General features: G+C 39.1%; 1 protein-coding gene across 1 annotated transcript in view; it reads right to left on the reverse strand.

Annotated features, from left to right (window-relative positions):
• clstn2a (calsyntenin 2a) overlaps positions 1-20,649 on the reverse strand; it is a 147,370-nt gene that overhangs the window by 14,201 nt on the left and 112,520 nt on the right. The window contains 3 exon segments of the mRNA XM_039601681.1: positions 2,217-2,379; positions 17,929-18,050; positions 19,808-20,065. Coding sequence (XP_039457615.1) covers positions 2,217-2,379; positions 17,929-18,050; positions 19,808-20,065 — 543 coding nt within the window.

Raw genomic sequence — 20,649 nt, forward strand, 5'->3', positions numbered from 1 at the left:
AAAACATTTTTTTTTAAATCATCTGGAGAGATCTCCAGATTGCAAAGACATACTCTACATTAAATTACACATTTGCCCTTGAACTGATGCTTTTAAGTACGAGCAAATATGTTTCATTCCTGTCTCAAGGTTACAACCATTCTTGTTTTCATTGTGATTCTCTTCCATTTTATTTGGGTAAACTGACTCATTAACGTGCTCTAGGTCAATACATGCGTATCAACATTAGAAAATGTTTGAATATTTCAAAAAACTGGAACTTGTTTGACTGTGTTTTCCTACTCAACTTTCTCTTGAAAGGCACACACAGTAATCACACCAGTAACCGCACGCGTTTCATTCACTCGTGTTTTGCTCCCGCTGCTTCGCTGCCATTACTGCGACACCTTGAAAGAGCAGAGCCATAATTAATGTTATTAGTTACAACTGCGCGTTTCCTATTATGACAAGTCAAAACGAGAAAGGTCTGGTGGATTACCTCCAGTCCAAGAATACATGTTTCTTTGCTGCCTTCTCAAAGGATTTCAAAAGGAGTACATTATGCTGCTTTCTTTTGATTGATGCCTTTCATTTCCCACATAAAATCACCCCACGCTCTTTTTAAAGCTTCTTCTTTGCTAAAATTTCTGAATACTGTGAGGGCTGCTTAAAAAAGTCCACACCCACGGCCGTGTGGCAGATGAAATGAAATGGGACGGCGAACTCACATTTTCAAGCTCAACGACAAATTAATGCCACAGAAAACTGTTTAGACCCAACAACAGCCGAACCGTTCTCTGGGGTTAACCTTGTAAAGAAAACAACACGCATCTTCTTTTTGCTCTCGGGGCAGTGAAAAGTACAGTCTAAATGCCTTTTTATTCCACATGTCTCATCATTATGTTGTTGATTGTGGTGAAAGGGAGGATGGAGAAATGAGAGACTCTGAAAGGCAATCTTGCTCGCTAATGGCCTGCAAAGTTATCAGTTGCGGCTTAGTGAAGCTTAAAGCGGCTTCATTGGGATGTAATAGCTGGCAAAGTTGTCCTCCATTCACTCTAGCTAATCCTTCCTTCAGGGCTTTCTCTCACAATCAGAGATTCATGGAAAGAGGCGGCAAGAGAGGGCTGTATGAAGCAAGGAAGAAAATGATGACGACAGAAAGAAAATTGCAATCAGGCACAGGATGAAACGAAATTTAAGCAGCAACCAAAATGCCATCAGGATTGAAGCGTTGGATGATGCTGGCAAGGGTTATGAATGTGATTTAGGCAGGCAGCAAGAAGAAGGATCACTACTGTCTCTTTCTCATATGAAGCACTTTATTTTTGTAATTATTCAAGTAATAAACATGACAGCAGGGTAGCTTTTATTCAGTCCAACGCGATCTCTGCACGCTCCCGTTCCCTGTCGCTGGAAACGACGGCGCAGAATTTCCTGTTTGATACCCGCTCGGCTTGTGCCACAGGAAACAGCTCGCAGGCCGGGGATGTAAATGTTAGCCTCTTTATTTATTTTAACGGGGAGTCGCCTTCTTTCTCGCTCTCTCCCTTTGTGATTCAAATGTAATTTTAAACATCTCTGGGCTGCTCTGCCTTTTTGTTGATGCGGTTTCTTTACGCTTATGATATGTTGTCAGCATTTTTCAGGCTGGTAACAACCGCACATTAAAAGAAAACATGTTTCTGACTGCTGCACCTGCAGTTTTCGGAGAGACTATTCGGTTTCTTGGAGCATAATGCATTTCATTATGCAATGCACATACTGTGAAATGTATTGCTTTCAATAGCGTTCCTGCACAGGGTAATTATGTCACATGTTGAGTATTACATAGTATCAAAATACTGGTAGCCAATTTCCTGCTTTACGGTGATATAGTGTGACAAATTCAATTTATTCAGCAAAATACAATCAAAAAATTATTGAGCATGCAACAGGACGCTCAAAATCACAGTTTAATATTTTCATAAAACTACTCTTGAGAAACTTAAAGGGAGAACAAACCAGAAAATGTTATGTATTTCTTACCTTGATACATGTATGCACACAGCACTATGTTAAAGGCAAGACTAAGCCAAAAAATCAAAACAACATATCATTTCTTGGTTTTATTTCTCTCATTAAAAGGATGTATGCAGCCTTGAAACAATTAATTAACCCCGGTGCTTTTAAATAAAGCATTAAAAATGGCTGTCTTTCTATTCTCATGTGTGGTAAACACACACACACACACTGACCTTGCCAGCAGGCGCCCACGGTCAGCTGCGTATCGATCTTCGAAGCGTGGATCGGCCAGTCATCCGTCACCAGGTAGGGTTCGTAAGTCACGCCATCCACAAAAAGAGTCACTGCAGGAAATTCCACGTTGATTACATAATAGTGCCATTCCTTGTCACAGATCTGTAAAGCACAGAGAAAAACTGTCATATCGCTATGCTGCCAGTAATTTATATGTCCTCTTAGTACGCACTCAAACAAGACAACAGGCCCGATTAAAACAGAAATGAAAAAGGGGCAGCTTTAAAAATACATTACTGAAGCAATTACACGTCTTTTTTAGGTTTTTTTTATTATTATTAGTATTATTATGGAGCGTATTGCCATGGGGGATTATGTTTATAGGGCTGCTGTTATGAACATGATGATGTTTACTCCAAACCCAAAAGCGCATCCTTGAATGCGCCCTGCCTTTCTACCTCCAATAAATGAGACGCATCAAATTCCTCTTCTTTTCCCCGGATCATTTGCTCCCTGTCGTCAGACCGCTAATGAGGTTTCTGTCTAATGAGCTGTTCATTAAAGGCACACGGTGAGTGACAAACACAGCTGTAGAAAGAGTCGTGTGCCACACAACTTTTATCAACCTTCACAAACATTCTCGATCATTTGGAGAACTTATAAAGTCAGAGCCTGTTCTCTCGCTTTAGCCTTTCTGTGTGGCGTTTACATGCTACATGGGTTCTCTTCACGTGCACGGTTCAAAGACATGCAGGTCTGCTTAACAGGTGATCAAACACTGGATGTAGATGTGAATGGTTGGATGTCTCTGTATGTTATTCCTGCCTGTCGCCATGTGACAGCTGGGCCCAATAGTGACCCTGAACTGGACGAGGGGAAGAAGCCAGTATGTGTTTATACTACACAGATGGAGCTTCCAAATAAAACATGCAATGACTCGTGTTTTTTAGCAGCAGCAACCAGCTTTAAAAACAACAATGAAATAATGTTTTCTTTTAAGTCAATATGGTGAACTTGGTATCAAGTGGCTTCTTATTTACACATCGGAGAGAACGCTGCTTTTATTTTGGAGCTGTTAGAGGCCATCTAATGAAATCTAATTTTTACAGAGGCCTTAAAAATGACAATACACCAGTGAATTCAAAAAATGGCTTCAACCTTGAAGACCACTGCAATGCTTCCAAGAAAAGTCACAGCTGTAATTAAAATATCAATACGTTCTTAGCATATTTTATCGTGACAAGACTCTGGCATTTTCTCTTAGTGCATGTTAGGACAACCTGCCGTCCCGCACAGTGCTGAACAGAGTAAACAGCTATAGAAATGAGAACAAAACAAAGTTTCATGTTTTATGCTGTTAAATGGGGGAGTACAAGTATAGTTTACGGCCCAAAGCAATAATGGTACAAACAGCACTGCATGTGGTCCTGAACAACTTCTTTCACAAATAATGAGGCCACAGTGGCTGTTTTCTAAAATAAATATTCCCAAATGAAACTGCACTTTCTTTTAAAGGTTATTATTTCTGGGCACTTGAGGTAAATATAATTTCAAAGGTATTCAGACAAGAAAAGGTCAGACTGTTTTAGTTTAATCAGTGTGGTGGGCAGGATTTGGTTAAAGTTGGAGTAAAAGATTGGTTTGCATGGAGCAGAAAAATATCTGCTAATTTCAGATACGAAGAGAAAACATGACAGGTGGACGGAGAATTTCTCATTAAGGCCAAGTGGCCAAACACACAGACACGGAGAATAAATTTCTGCTTAAGTTTTCATATAAACTAATGTAGACCAAACCTTTGTTGGAGCAACCAAGAATCTCGAGGGATTTAGCTTTCATAACATGATATGCTGACAGAAAGGAGAGCCCAGAAACCCCTCCTACCCACTAGACCTCACTTTTTAAAACCACCTTCAAATGTGATGGTTCAAGATGAGTTTTATTTGGATGTAGTCATCACAACCTACATTTTGGTAGCATGACATTCCTCACGTCATGCCTCTTTTCTTCTTTTTTAACCTTCGTTTACTGTACATTAAGTGAAATATTCTGGCAAGTCACCCGTGTGTTATTAACAATGACAGTGTATTTTAGTTTCATCATCTCGTATTCAGGATTTGCATGGGTACTTGACTAGACAGGCAGAATGAATTGCCACTTTCATTTAGCCGCTGGTTGGCTGACTGCCTGCAGAGGTGAGTGCATGCCTCTACAATTATCGGCACTGTTTATGTGGGTGACTGTCTCCACTTATATGGCATTATACTGCATTTTCCTAGAGCTGTGACTATGTGGAGCTTATAAAAGCACAGTTTGGGACACCAGATGACTTACCCTCTGGGTGCAATGGCCACTGCCTTCTGCCACTGGCTTCTATTGTGTCCTATCAAGGCTCTTTTCTATACTCTTGTCAATGATTACAGTTTGACTAGAGACAGATTTAAAGGGGAAAAAACATGCTCAAATGATGTTAGTTTTGTTATTGAATTTTAGCTTACATGTTTCCCTTTTGCTTTCGCTTAAACGTGATTGGTCGATACTGCTCAGACTACAAGCAGACGACAAACAGAAATCTGATTTCTGGTACAAAATTTTGCGTCTTGCCTACAGACTGTATATTTCTGTAGAAATATCAATGCCACGTAGCAGATGCAAAGATGCAAACATGCAGTTTATCAGGATTGTTTTAGTGGCTTCGTCACAGATTAGTAAAGCTAAGGATCATGAAAATGGCATTAGTTTGCAAATAATTCTAAATGAGTAACAAAACTCACTAGTAAACCTAAATCCTGGTAACACTATAGTCAAGGATTCATCCTCGGGGAGAACAGATGGATATCTGCAATACATTTTATGCTGATCCATTCATTATTGAATTCATATTTCAGGTCAAAGTAGCAGACTGAACCACAGCACAGACATGAAATCCCTTCGGCAACTCTCCATTTCCAGACAAACTACGAAAAAAAAATTGCTGTAAGGCTGTGTGGAAATATGCTGTGTTGTGTGTTCCTGTTGCTTTTCTCTGCTTTTGATTATAATAACTGATGGAGTGGTTTCCAAAGAGAAATAAAAAGGAATAACATCTATTTTTATATGCAAGTTTTCGAACGCATGCACAGTGACTGCATGCTTGAAAAATAAATAGCACACGCATAATCAGACTGTATTTGAGAAATATCTCAGCACCAAAGAATGTAAAACTGAATCTGAAACCTGAACCTGAAAACTAAAAAATGACACAAGAAAGATCACAAGTCATTTTGTTACAGATCAACTTTCTCGACTAGCTTCAGTGCGACAATTTATTTGCACATATACTCGACTACTTCATCCAAGAAAGATTAGCTTCTGAATCCAATCTCTCACTGACTTTGTTTATGCAGCTGACTGTCTAAACTGTCTAAAATAAATCATGCTCACATATTTAAATGCACACACACACACACACACACATCATTAGCAGATACCATCAGCAATTCTCTGTTGCAGAGCCATGTTTGTATACGCATTGCTTGTCTGATGACATATTAGTTAGTGTGAGCTTGAAAGTACTTCTCCTCTGCATCAAAGTAACGAGACAATGAATGCTGAAACAGTTTAATGAGCTGGTCCTCGGGCAGGTTGCAGACCTGTTTAGGATGGATGCTATCATCAGAGCATTCCCACAACAGAAAGAGAGAAAATGGGAGAGACAGAGGCTGAAGTGCAGAGATATAAACATCACGTCTGCACTAACATGGAAGTTAAAAATGCATTTACACTTTTCTTAACTTTTGGGATTTCCTACCAGGCTAAATTGGGGCATTTTTGGAAAATATTTTCCAGGTCGGTTACCTGGCAGTTGTTATTTTTGCTAATTTTTCCTTTCCTACTACCAATAAAAATAAAAAACTTACATTATATTTTTCACCCTGAATGAAAGAAACATAAGAAACAGGACATACAGAAGACACGGAGGACAGACAAACAGTCCAATGATTCAAAAATCACTTTAGCAACCTCCACAGAACATCTTTTTTTGTCGTTTTCCTCCATGAAACCCTTTTGAATTCATATGCACTACTGTTTGCAGAGGGAATGTGCAAGTAAAAGTGCTGATTTTGGCTTTTAGGTATGACACACTTTGAATATTTTAACCTCAAAGCTTATTTACATTATTGACACACTCACACAGGTGCTTTCACTATTTCTGTCAGGACTTTTTGTGCTTGCTCAGTTAGCTTGTTTTACATTTTTCACTTTATACAGAACATTTGGGCATGCCACTGCAGGAAAAACACGGGGTCAATGTCTTCCATTTAGCTGAGTTAGCCAAGGGTTTTTTAAATACTGGCTCACTGTCAAGGCTTACTGGGAACCTTGATGGCATAAAGCCATCATTAACAAAATTAGTTTCTCTTTTTTTCCTGCTAATCCAAACCAATAGCTGCTGTGAAGCAGTCTAACAGGAAGGAAATTTTAGTAAACAATTGTTTTATTTTTTAATTTAATCAGAAAGACCAACACATTGTGTGCAAAAAATAAAAGGCTTTGTTACAATGTGACTGTCATTTCCCAGCATTCAAAGCTTCAGCTTTTTTAAATAATCCGATTAAAAAAAAACCCCACTTAGTGCGCTCCATCAATTAGAGAGAAAAATACGTGTGTTGCCTGAGATTATGTCCTTAATTGTTTTGCATAGATTCAAGGACTGCACAGACAGTATCCTCTTTCTAGTCATTTCTCTAGCACAGTATAGAGTAGGTCTTCTCTTCTGACAAAGGTTGATCTTGGAGACCGTGGTGACTAAGCCTTACCTTACTCAGCCTTATTTCCTTTGTAGAGAATATTACCATGCAGCAGCAGCGGCAGTGTTTTATTGCTGAGGATAAAACGCTGGAGATAAGCCAGTCTATCTTGTGGAGATCTGCCACGGTGTATTTACGAGAGGCTATTACATCCTACACATCAGCACAGAAGAAGGAAGATCTTAAGAGCCACTTGGACCTAGAAAATATTGCACAGCCTCAATTCAGCACAGACTCAATTGAGGTTTTTCACCCAGAACATCTCTGGCAAAACAATTAGATGCTGCCAGCTCTGCGTTAGACCAGCTGCTAACGAGGAAAGCGGCGGCCTCGAATCTTTTATTTTTGGGCCAAACAGAGGTTAAAGGTTGTGTGAACCGGAATGAATTATTGCGCACCTTTTCTGAGGAGGACACCAAAGCAAAGTTTCACAGACAGCATTAGTGCTTTTTAGATCTGCTGACATCGACAGAATAATGAGGACGTTGTGCTGGCTGCTGAGGAGCCCTTTAATAAGGTCAAGTTTATTTCGATATACTGGAGAGGTTTTGGATGTGGGGACTTCCTTAAAATCTTATAAATATATATGATGGGGTTTTCATCTGTTTCAAGTGAAAACTAACCTTTTGTCTGATCAGATTTATTAGTATTTTAGCTTGTGTGATGGACATGATAACTGTAGTACTGGGTAAAATAACCGTGGATGCTGGAAGTTGTGTTGTTGCTGTTGTTGTCGTTCTCTTCAAACATTCACTGGATAATTTTAGGAAGTCTAGTTTTTCCCCCAGAGCCCTCCTTTTCTCTACTTCTCATCCGGCCCGTTCTATGCCCTTCTGTCTGAACTATTTTTCCCCCTCCCCTGTTTTCCCCACCTCCACCTCATCCATCCGTCATAACTTCCAGTTCCCTTCTCTTTCCCTTTTCATCTCTTTTGTTCCTTTTCGCACCCCTCTCCTCTGATCATCTCTTTTCTGACACAGATGCAGCACCGCACTTTTGATGCCAGCGTATTATGTGTCACCGTGGGAATGACAAGGGTAGTGAAATAAATAAATAAATGGCACAAAGCAAAAGAAAGGAAGAAAAGAAACGAGCTTTGCTAACATGCGCAATGGCATGCGCATAAAAAAACATGCAGTTTTCTGTGAAAGGGCAAATCTAGCAAACTTCTATGCAGAACACTCACTGAAAAAAAAACTGTCCAATTAAAAGAATACAGAGTTGCCAAGTTTTCCACAAGTTACAAAGCAAAGTGTGATTATCTAAAACTTCTAAACCATCAGTTTCTACTTTGAAAAGTTTTGCCAAACTATATTAAAAAAAGAAAAATATCTGATATCTAATAAAGATCTGATTTGTGTTAGTGATACACCAAAAACAATCCACACAAAGAAAGATATGAGGCTCGAGATTAAATAAGATCAATGCAAAAACATGTCAGATGCTTAAAGTGAAAGGTCTGCTTTTCAGCATAATGTTTGAAATCTGCCTGTCTTTATCTTTATCTTTCCCCTGTATCTCCAGGAGCTCTTACTTGATGAATGAAGCAATATGATACCTGTAAATAATTTAAATTCTACCTTATCGCTGATGTGAACAGACTTTTTTTTATGAACTGAAGGCAGGAATTGGAGAAGCAGAAGAGAACAGACAAGCGATATGTGTGGAGTGACAGGAAGTGGTAAATAGAAAGATGGAAGAAACAAGCTGTTAGTACATTATGTAGTGCACTCACCATGTATGCAAAGTGCTCAATAAGAAGCATTAAGAAGCCTTTTTCTCACACACACACACACATATATACTCCTGCTATCCCTCACCCTCCGGCCCGAGCACACACAGAGTGCAAAGAAATTTACATTTAGAGAGATGAAGGGAGCACCTAAAGCGGACAAAGTCCAGCTGAGCTCTCAAATGAAGGCATTTGAAAAATAGAGGCTAGAAATGAAATAAACACTGAGAGTGTTTTTGCTCGAGGCAGTTCTTAACATTTCCTCAGTTGCTTACTGTCTTTTTCTGTTTTGCACTCTCAGAAAGGAACAAATGTACGTTTCAGTGCCAACTTGTGTTTGTCTATCCAAAAACATGCTGCCTATGAGTCCTTGCAGTAGATTAAATGGCAAAATGAAAGTGATCCATGGTAAATATGAGAGAAAACATGACATGAACTGAAAGAAATTATGGAGTCAGATTTTCTTTTAAATAAGTGCTCTCATCTATCACAAAGCGTGGTTACCTTGTCTTCTCACTCCAGATGCTTTTGCTTTAAAAATCTGGTCTAGCAAACATAACTCAGTCCAGCTGCAACGCCCCGAGGCTTCACGTAGGAAAATAACACGTGGATATACACAATTAGACGTAAAATTGAAACATTTATTAGTCTCTTGTGTGTGAGATGAAAAATTCTCACACTCTGCATAGGCGCTATCTATTACAAACAGAAGGAGAGGCAATGCACGCCACACCACAACAACCCACACCATCCAATTAATCTCTCGGGAAACAAAAGGGGCCTTTTAATCCACATGGGGCAGAGAACAAGCCATGGCACGACAGGCATGGTGGAAACAGGCAGATAAGGCAGATAACTGTAGATGGTTTTAGAGACAAACAACAAGAGCAATTCTGCTCTAACTCCAGCATTCAGTGCTCATTATTGATCTCAGACATAAACAATAAATAGCAGGGGTTCTGCAGAAGTTGTGAGAGGAGTAATTGGTGAAATCGGAGAGCTGGTTTTGTGATTCACAACATGGGAGCTCTCACCATGCCCTGTCATATTTACAGTTATTTTGAATTGATGTGAAAAAGAAAAAGAAATCTTTTAATCCTTTCAAAATCTCACAACTATGCTGAGAAAAATACTGGGTACTTGATTCCCCTCTAACCCTTCTGTAATACACTATATTTTGTGCTCTCTCTATAAAGCATTTGATTTTAATGGACATGCTCTTGACTTTGGGGAAATATAGAAAGGTGTAGGTGCACAATAAAGCTCATACTCGAAAAATAACTTAACCTTTGTCATTCTTTGATTTCATGTGTGATATTTTCCTACCATTTTTGGCTTGCAGGAAATTTAAAGAGAGTGTTTCTTGATTTGTATAGGACTTGGTAAGAACGACAGCTGGATTGTACCGATAGGCTCTCCAGACTCGGGAGAGTGAATAATGTTCAGAAAGGGTAGTGATTCATCCTTTAGTCCATTACCAACACTGAGAAGTTGAAAGGAAAAGCAGGCATCCTGTGTGTGTGTGTTTGTGTGCATGGTTGTGTTCACATAAACTCATAAATAAGTCAGTGCCTGTAGATGCGTGCATAAAGGTTTCTGTCCAATGTGACATTCCTTCAGAGTATTCGATCGACATGGAAAATGGAAGCTGCTTTCTCTCCCCCTCGCTCTTTGCCAGCTTGCTTTCATCACACTCTACCCCTCCTCTCTTAGGCTCAGAATTGCAAAATCAATAGAGCTAAATGGAGTTGCTGCGGAAGCCATTGGGTGTCCTTTCTAAGTGCTGGAGGAACAAGGACAGTACGAAGCAGCTGTGACACTCCACAGTCACCTCTTCTTCTTCTTCTTACCACAGTCCTTTTTCCAACAGCCTCCACTACTCTTGTACTCATTATTCACCTCAAGGCACTCTGACAGTTCCTGTTCTTAGTTTAGTCTTTTTTAAGCACTATAGCCACTCTGAGATACTAAATAATAAGTATTAATATGCACTATTAATATATAATACACTGTGTAACATTCAGCAGTGAATGTTAAAAATTCTTTCACTCGTGAGAAAGAAAGGAAGGAAGTAGGCTAATGCTGAGAGTACAGACTTAACTTCATTATTTGGCTTCAGTGTGATTCAGCCTACAAGTGCATTCATGACGTAAATTGACAATGCATTGTCATCTGGTACAATCTATCTTTAGTAGTACTTTGTACTCCATGCAGTGAGCCGACAAGGACAATCTCTGGTTTGCTGAACCAGTTTATATGAAAGAAATGAAGCATACTTCATTATTTCATGTCCTCTGCTTACATGACATCTGAATCTAGGAGATGAACTTCATTGATCACTAAACAGTGATAGTCCCTTTGGCTTGTGAAGGATAACTAATAGGAAGATTAGTGGAATTATGATTTACGTTTGAGAAGCCACGGTCATACTGGTGGTCACTCAGTCAAACCTTCTTCTTCTGACTTTAGCAGTCGCCACAGCGGACCATCTGCCTGTTCCCTTCAACCACATCTTCACTGAAATCCACTTCAATCATCACTGTCTCCCTACTGGGAATGCTCTTTACCACTTTATCCAAATTACTCCAGAATTCCTCTCTCTTCTAACTCTCTCTTCTACTTATGGTGTTCACAGCCTTCAACATCACCCCTTCGGTTTCCAGCTTCAAACTCATGATCCTGTCTAACACTCTGTGCACTTCCAGAAAACTCTTCATACAACATTACTGCTACTCTATTACTTTTCCTATCCACAGTACTGTGCAAAAGTCCTGAGCCATTCTTCATTTCATTATATTTCGCTGGAGCAAGAATTACTTGCAGTTTTTTAAAGTGCTGAGCAATAGGCCTCCAGGCTTTCTAAAAGCCGTTTTGGACACTGGTCACTTTTTCAACCATTTTCAGTCCAGTCCTTATACCTGACCATTTTCAGAGGAATGTTTTGGTTTTTTTTAGTTTAACCCACTTAATACGGGTCTATGAATCTAACTCAAGGTATAAACACATAATAGCAATTCTGGTCTTGACATTTCTGGTTCCAATCATCATCAGCATGTACTGAAGGAGGCCGTCAGAGAGGTACAGCTGTGAGTGTCCTACAGCCATCTGTACAACACAGTGGAGGCTCTGTCATGGTTTGGGGACTGCATTTCTTTTTGGGCATCTTTTCAAAATTGATGGAATTATGAATCCATGGATTTTAATTCATCACCCATACCATCTAGAAAGCATCTGTTTGGGAACAGCTTTTTCAGCATGACAATGACCCCAAGAACACTGTCAATGCAATAAAAGCACACCTGGATAGAAAAACACACAGTGGAACACTATCAGTCACGGATTGGCCTCCCTAGACCTCAGCTCTCAACATTACTGAAGGCGTGTGGGATAATGTTCACAGAGAACAGAACAAAATGCAGAAACATCAAAAGAAGAGCTTTAAATGTCCTCCAAGAAGCCAGGAGAACTATTCCTGAAGACTACTTAAAGAAATTAGAAGAAAGGTCAGACAGTGTTGAAGAATAAATGTGGCCATACTTGAAATTGCAGTATTGAATTTCAAGGAAGAAACTCTGCTTTTGCCTTATGTATCGTATTTCCACATATGTTTGCACATCATTCAGTAAATAGCTGCACTGTTTTGCCGTATTCCTTTAAAAAAATAAAGAAATGATTACTGGCTTAAGACTTTTGCACAGTACTGTACACCATGCTATACCAGTGTGAATGCACCTTGACCTGCGTCTTTCCACTTTGTCTCCATTTGCTTTAGCGATACTTCCAGCTTGTTGTTAGTCTATGCCGTTATGCTCAGTACAGTAAAAGCAGAATGTTATTTGCAACCAAGGAATCTGGTTCTGATTGTTTCTGTGTTTTTATAAACTTGTGGAAGGAAGTAACATTGTGTGACCTTAGCTGGAAACAGCCTTCTCTGTCACTGCTGGGAGGAAGTCCAGTTAAAGCTGCTGATTACAAAGTTTTGACGGGTGTCTATATGTCACTCTGTCAAAAAGATTTAAGTGAAGATCAAAGTGAGCGTGAAATTTAAAGCTAAGTGTGGTTTCACTAATGCCTGCAAAACAAAGGGCAGTGGAAGTAGCCCTCAAACCTTTTAATGCCCCAGTGCTGTATTCTTTTTAATTATGAGCTGCTGCAGCATGGCTAGTGTTGTTACTTTATTTCTGTGTGTGTGTGTGTGTGTGTGTGTGTGTGTATGCATGGCTGTCTGGTAAACATAATATTTTGATGGGTTTGGTCTGAGAACTAATTGGCATGATGGTCCCTGGTTGCCATCTGAAAAAAATCCAAATAGGGTTTTTTTTGTAGACGGTTGGCATCAGCTGTACTCACATATAAAATACTGTGTACTGCTTCAGGGCACAGATCAGATTTTGATATCTGTTCTTAAGTTTTAAAGAGGAGCATTTCTTTCTAAAATCACCATTTTGCACTTCAGTTCAACAATAACACATCTGTCTTTTCTTTATTTCAGTTTCATGCATGTATTTCTATTTCTATCTCCTGGTAAAACTGCTGGTTAAACTTATGCTCAGGCGTTTGATAAAGAAACATGACAAAAAAATTGCAGCAAATCACAGTCATAATCAGTACATGATAATCACAGAGCACTTTTTTTTCTTTGCTCTGTTCATTTATGTACTCCTCTCATTAACCTCTGGTATTTCAGACCAGTTTCCATTTATATTTAATGAGAGTCTCTGCACAAGTGATTTGTAGTGGTAAGCAGCACCATCACAAATTCTCTTTAACTGTACGGCACACTCCCTCCATGGTCTTTTACAAGATCCAGCTAAAGGAGCAAATGGGATCCCCACTATCTGAACTATGTACTATATATATATGTGTGTGTGTGTGTGTGTGTGTGTGTGTAGTAGCAAAGACTGAGCAAGAGAGAGGTAATAGGAGAAAGATAAGAGATGCAGAGAGAATGAGAAAAAGCAAAGCAGAAATAGAACCATGTCTTGAGGTTGTTTGCTTGGAAAACTTAGCAATCTGCTGCTTGAGTGCCCTTCTCTTTGTCACATCCACCTCTGTGGGCCACAGGAGAAAATAACAGTGGACTGAGGAAAACACTTTTCAATCTACCTTTGACCTAGAACAAACAGCTACCTGGCTGGAAGGTACACCTGAGAAAAACACATTTTGTTGTACCTGTGACCTGCAACAAACAACTGTTCTGCCTGGAAGGTACACACCACCACTAACAAAGATGACTACCAAAAGATACACTGATGTTTGTATGAATGCAGGGAATTACCGCATATGCCCTTACAATGCAAAAAAAGTAAAAAACCAAGAAAATGAATTTGCATATATTTTTCAGTGCAAACCTACAGATAAAATATAAACCATAAGTCAGGGTTGAGATGCACCATTGCACACACACACCAAATATAAATCTCTTATAATCTGCTTTGTGAGTGGAAACTTCTGAGAACTCTCCATAATTATGAGGCATTTTCTAATAATTTCAAAATGTGGCAGATAAATGTGCCATCCCAAGAGTAAACAATTAGATTAGATACACAGCTAGCATTCATTATTACAGTGGTGAGCTGGGAGGGTTCACTGGGTTATCATCAAAAATATTTAGACATGAGGGATTTTATGATCTTTTATACTGCGAGACTTCCTTTACTCAGTGGTTACATTTAAGCCCAAACATAATAAAAAACCCACAAACACCATGCAGACCGAATAAAGAGACTCAAACGGACTCAAAATGGTGGCAGAGGGCGAAAACAACCCTTCTGATAAAATAATCAGATGAAAAATTGAACCATGTGAATGATTTAACTAGATTACTTTCTGGCTGCTTTCTTTCTGCACATATATTTGGGCGATTAAACTTCTGCCCTTTTCACAAAACACAAACTTTGCAGCTAAACTCAGTGGAAGCCTTGATTTCAATACAAACGCTTAAGAAATAAGAGCAACGTGATAACAACAACAACTGCGCCAAACAGACAATCGAGTGCTGAGTTGATTAAATGCGAGTTAAAGAGGAAAGGCAGCCTTTAAGGAAGGGAAATGAGTCACATATTCATGAGCTCTGCAAATGTCACACCGTTTCAGTAATGTGCATATAAGACAATATGTAAATGCAAACACAATCTCCCAAAAAGTTGAGCTGCTGTTTAAAATGTAAATAAAATCAGAAATAATTTGAAAATTGAATGAACCCATATTTTATTCATGATAGAACATAGAAAACATATCAAATATTTAAATGGAGGCATTTTGCTATTTCATGAAAATATTAGCTCATTTTCAATTTGATGGCAGCAACACGTCGCAAAAAACTGGGGCAACTAAAGGGTCGAAAAGTAAGTGGTGGAAAAAAAAGACACATAACTGTGTAACTACACTTAGAGAAGTGTAGTTTATCAGAAGTAAAGATGGGCAGAGGTTCACCAATCTTCAAAAAAACTGCAAATCGTGGAACGATTTCAGAATAGCGTTCCAGAAATCACTGTCACAGTTCACCGTGCCATCCACAAATGCAGGTTAAAGCTCTGTCATGAAAAGACGGTGTATGTGAACATGATCAAGAAACACCTCCGTTCATTTAAAATAAAATTAGAATCTTTATAGAAAACATGGACGCCACATCAGGAGGAGCCGGACCATCCTGTCTTCCTTCTCTCACCCCAACCGGTCGCAGCAGATGGCCCCGCCCCTCCCTGAGCCTGGTTCTGCCGGAGGTTTCTTCCTGTTAAAAGGGAGTTTTTCCTTCCCACTGTTGCCAAAGTGCTTGCTCACAGGGGCTCATATGATTGTTGGGTTTTTCTCTGTATGTATTATTGTAGGGTCTACCTTACAATATAAAGTGCCTTGAGGCGACTGTTGTTGTGATTAGGCGCTATATAAATAAAACTGAATTGAATTGAATTGCTTCTAATCAGCGCTCACTTCAAAACCCTGCATCTCTGATTTTATGGGGTAATTAGTGCCTATGGAATGGGCAGGTTGCACATTTGGAAAGGCACAATCAGTGCTGAAAGTTATATACAGGTACTAAAGTAGCCTGTTGAGGCCTTTCCTTCAGGGAAGGTCTTGCAAATTTCAGCAAGACAATGTTAAACCGCATACTGCACCTGTTACAAAAGCATGGCTTTGATTCTGGGCTGGGCCGCCTGCAGATCTTTCACCGACTGAAAACCTTTTGCACATTGTGAATCAAAAAATATGACAAAGAAGAGCCAGGACTGTTGAGCAGCTACTATCCCATACGAGACAAGAATGGGACGACTCTCCCAAAAGTCCAGCTGCTGGTCACCTCAGTTCCCTAATGTTTACAAACTATTGTTACAAGAAGAGGGGATGCTACACAGTGCTAAGCATAGCCTTGTTCGAACTTTTTTTAGACGTTTTTTTGGAGCCATCAAATTCAAAATCAACTATTTTTCTTAAAATTAAACACTTTCTTAGTTTCAATATTTTTCTCTGTTTATGAAATTTACAAATTATTGCATTCCCAAGTATCACATTGTTTTTTGGGAATTGGAGTTGACTCTAAATTTTCAATCAAAATAAAAAAATGTACATTTTACTATAGAGACTAAAACGCGCTATTGGTGTTCAAGAAATTGCAATTCCCTTGTTTGAATCGTGCCTATTTAACAGATCCATTTTTTTCTACTTAAATGGTTACTCTTCTTCTTAACCATGGAGTTCCACAAGGTTAAGTGACCAATACTTTTTACATTATAAATGCTAGCCTATGTCCTTTAAGATGCACATTAAACAAATATGTTGCAGTGTTTTCATTCATCTGTGCAATATCCTAAAGTGATGCTTAAGAACTAATTCCGGCATTCATTCTAGGCTGAATTATTACAATTCATTACTATCAGGCTATTCTAAAGTTCCCTGAAAAGGCTTCCAGTTAATCCAAAACACTGCAGCGAGAAAATAAACAGAAAGAAAAAGAAGAATGTATTTCACCCATATTGGCTTCTTTTCACTGGCTCCCTGTTCAATCGAGAATTTAATTTATAATCCTTCTCATCACTTACAAGGTCTTAAAGAATCAGGCCCCATCCAATCTTAAAGACCATATTAGTCTAATAGGGTCCTTTCTCTCATACTCCAGGCAACTTGTGACTGCTAAAGTTTCTAAAAGTAGAATGGGGGGCCTTGAATGCAACTCTTGCCAATGCCCTGTCAGCCTGGAAACAGCTCCCAGTTTGGGGAGGAGGCTCCCAGTAAAAGCCGCTCCATTTTTAAGATTACACTTTTTAAGACCACACTTTTTTTGATAAAGTTTATAGTTAGGGCTAGATTCTCTGACCCTGAAGCATCACTTAGTTATGCTGCTATAGGTTGAGACTGCTGAGGTGTTACATATCATTAAATTTGCCATCAGTCTGTGTTTTGTTCTCATCTTTTTTAACCTTTACCTTAAAGTTTAAAGCGCCATGAGGCAGATGTTGTGATTTGGTGCTCTGTAAATAAAACTGAATCGAATGCAACTCTCACCAATGCCTGTTTCAAGAGCTGCGGGGAGTAGCTTCCTTTTATCCAGATGATTCTCATCTAAGTGTCCCTGTCACTGATGTACCTGACCTTTAAACATCAGTTTGACGGTCTCACTAGCCTGACCCTGCATTGTTCTAAACAGACAGGGTTAAAAACAGAAGTCGTTTGAAGACTAAAACTTTTTTACCTGCCTGCAATGCATTTTATTTAATGCAATAGTTATTGCCTGGAACATTCTGTGAGATTAAAAAAAACTCTCTTATTTGCATTCTTCTGGTAGACGCAACACTATACTGCATGATGCAACTTTTTACCTCTTAAAGGTTCCCTGCAGGACTGAAACACATACCTTCAGTGCAAATTAGTTCAACAACTCTCCAGAGGCATGACAGGTGGTAGAGATCTGCTGCTGGGTGAGCTATTACCCATAACTAAACAGACTTTCCCCTTTTGGTCTGTACTTCTGTGTGAGTCTAAGTACGTGTGTAGGATAGCGGTGTCTTTTACTCTATTATATCATGAACCAAGCAGACAAAAGCCATGAAAGGCCTTCAGTAATTAAAATGAAAAGCCTCTCCCTTCCCTATAGAATGAATAAAAGCCCTTTATCTGCTCTACAGAATCACCCTGAATCTATATTCAGATTTAAATAGGACACATACTCATGCACAAATATGTACTCCATACCTGCTCCAGTTTCCAGTGGAACTCAGCAGGTCTGAAAGTGTCAAGCTGAGTGAAATCTCTTCTGAGCAGAAACACCAGGCGGCAGTTGTGAACATACAGAGAATAATGGTGGCGGTTCATCTCTACAATGGGAAGACCAAGAAGAGGCATGGTCATACAAAAACATGCACACATTTTAATATGGCGCAGTTTTAAATTACACAAGGTTCTAATCAGCAGGTTTATTTCAAGGAAAATTGATGTTGCTCGTGTTCATGTCAGTAATTTTGTCTTTTCCTTCAGTTCAAAGATTGGCATAGAGTACAGCTTTTTACTTTCATATCAAATGGGTTTTCCACATTAGTCAACTAAACACAGGCAGCCCAGTGAGTGTGGTCTGAGCTGCTTGCATATCTGTATTTTTTCCTTATGGACACATACCCGCACTGAGGGGCTGGTACTTAATGGTTTTTGGTGTTTTTAATGGAAGAACCAACTTTAGTCTTTCACTGGTGTGAAAACCAATAATTATTTAGCATATAATCACATAATAAAGATATTTATCACAAGGTTTTTAAGCAGTGCTAATGCTCCAGTCACACTATGGAAAAGAAGTGGTTGTAGACTGCAGGATGACCAAATTACCGTGACTGTGTGACTTAACTTCCAATCCCATTGCCTTTAAAATGCATGCTTCAAAGACAGAGATCATAATGGACGTCTGTCTGAATTTTTAAGGTAGATGAAAATTATTTGAAAACATTTGCCAAACTGTCTGAGACTGCGATTGTTTGGCTGCAACATGCCTCCCACCAAGCGACCTGTGCAATTGCCTTGTGAGATAAAGTGGTGAGTGTTGCATGCTGAGCTGGTCACGGCAGCTATTTTCAAATAATGTAAAAAAAAAAAAAAAAAAATCAACCCAATCACCAGCCAACCACCAAATCTTCCGTGTTGCAAAGAGGTTGCCTTCCCATTTTTACTCTAGTGTGATTGAGCCATAAGATGTATAAAAGGGGCGATTGCTTCTAATTCTAATACAGTTTTCTGTCAGAAGTCAGAATTTGCTAATTTCATTTATAGTGTGTTTTTTTGTATTACTCTGCAACTCTTCAATATAAAAATAGGAATATTTGTAAAAAAAAAAAAATCAATTGAATATGATAAACTTCAGTGCGTTCATGCATTTAGGAACATATTATATACTTTTCATACATGAGTTATCAGTATAATGGCATGAAAATAAATGTGATTGTGATATGGCTCATCACCGGCCCTGCATATCATCTGGCACACCCAGGGGAGTGATGGGATTCAAAACATGGGCATTTTATTTCACAGCTGGGCCGCACATTGAAACTGTTGGTACTTTTCACATCCTTAAGCAAAAAGATTACAAATAAAAAGTGGTTTAAAAGATGCTGGTGGTCTACAATAAACTGCTCTCCAGTTTTGCATTACAAGATCAGGCTACTAATTTCGTAAGCTAATAAGCCATCTGTGAGACCATTGTGAGATGGAGATGGCAATGTGCAGATGGCTTGTTTAATTACACAGTTCAGGCAGCTCAGTTCAGAGATGCAGTGGGGAAAAAGTTTTAAAGAGCATTTGTCACTGTGGGCTTTGGTCTCAGCTTAATTACCCAGTTGTTTTGAAATGTTTTCTTTTTTTTTATTATTGATTTGCGATAGGGCTCATGCTTATGGTATGTTTTGCAATGTAGGACAAAGCACAAAATGTTTAAGTGTCACTGAAAGGTCAGTACTTTCCAGTAGTGCTGCAGGAGGAACATACTGGTCCTCAAATGTCAGCAAACTGAATCTAATGAAAAGATTAATTTGCCATTTAGTTTTGTGTAGTCCGGATCTTATAAGTGAGCACAGTGAAATTATTTTCTCACCGGTCTTGTCAGAGCTGCACAGTAAGGTTTCCTTCTCGGCTCTGAGTCCTGGACTGGGCCCGTGCTTCATCCATGTTGCTATGGTGAACTGGTCTGTCAGGTTTTGTGGCACCACGTGATCTGGGACATTTGCAGCCTGACGTCCATCAAATCTGTAGATAAGGTCGCTGTCTCTGCCGCTGTCCGTCAGCAGAGCAGCTGTCCAGTTTGTGGAAGGGCTGGGGGCAGGAAGGAGGTCAGTGCTGCCTGATGCTGCACCTGGAAGTCACAAAGCCATGATTAATAAATCCATCTATCTCCATGTAGCATGCAGTCCACTTCTATAGTCAACATTTATGCTGCAACGGAGACACAGCATAATTAGAAACTTCAATGCATTCGGTAAAGCTGCCATCTGTATTTGTTTTTCTTTCAATTTAATTTAATTTTGTGCTTGGTTGAAATGATGTGATGGACTGTTTTTAATTGAGTTTTGTTTCTTTGTTTCTGTGCTTTTTGAACACAGTTGGTGTTCAAAAAGCACAAAATGTTTAATGCACAAAACCTTTACAAGCTTATTTTTTCTCCGGTAAAAAAGTAATCCAATTACCTGTTCCCCCTTTCCAGTAGTAATTACAAATTAATAAAGTTACCTATCAGATTTGAAGGCACAGTTTCACAGGTTTTTCACATTTACTGTATAGACTTGCCTCAGGCTATTAATGGGATGTAATGTCACTTCAGAATAGTAAAATGGCATGCAGGAATTTGGCTTATTAAAATGCATGGAGGGTTCAGATGTCAGGAAGTTTTTCACTCTTCGAATTAAAGTTTTCCATGTCTCTCATTATTATCCATTTGAA

The sequence above is a fragment of the Oreochromis aureus genome, linkage group 18 (genome assembly GCF_013358895.1).
Source record: "Oreochromis aureus strain Israel breed Guangdong linkage group 18, ZZ_aureus, whole genome shotgun sequence".
Lineage (NCBI taxonomy): Eukaryota > Metazoa > Chordata > Actinopteri > Cichliformes > Cichlidae > Oreochromis > Oreochromis aureus.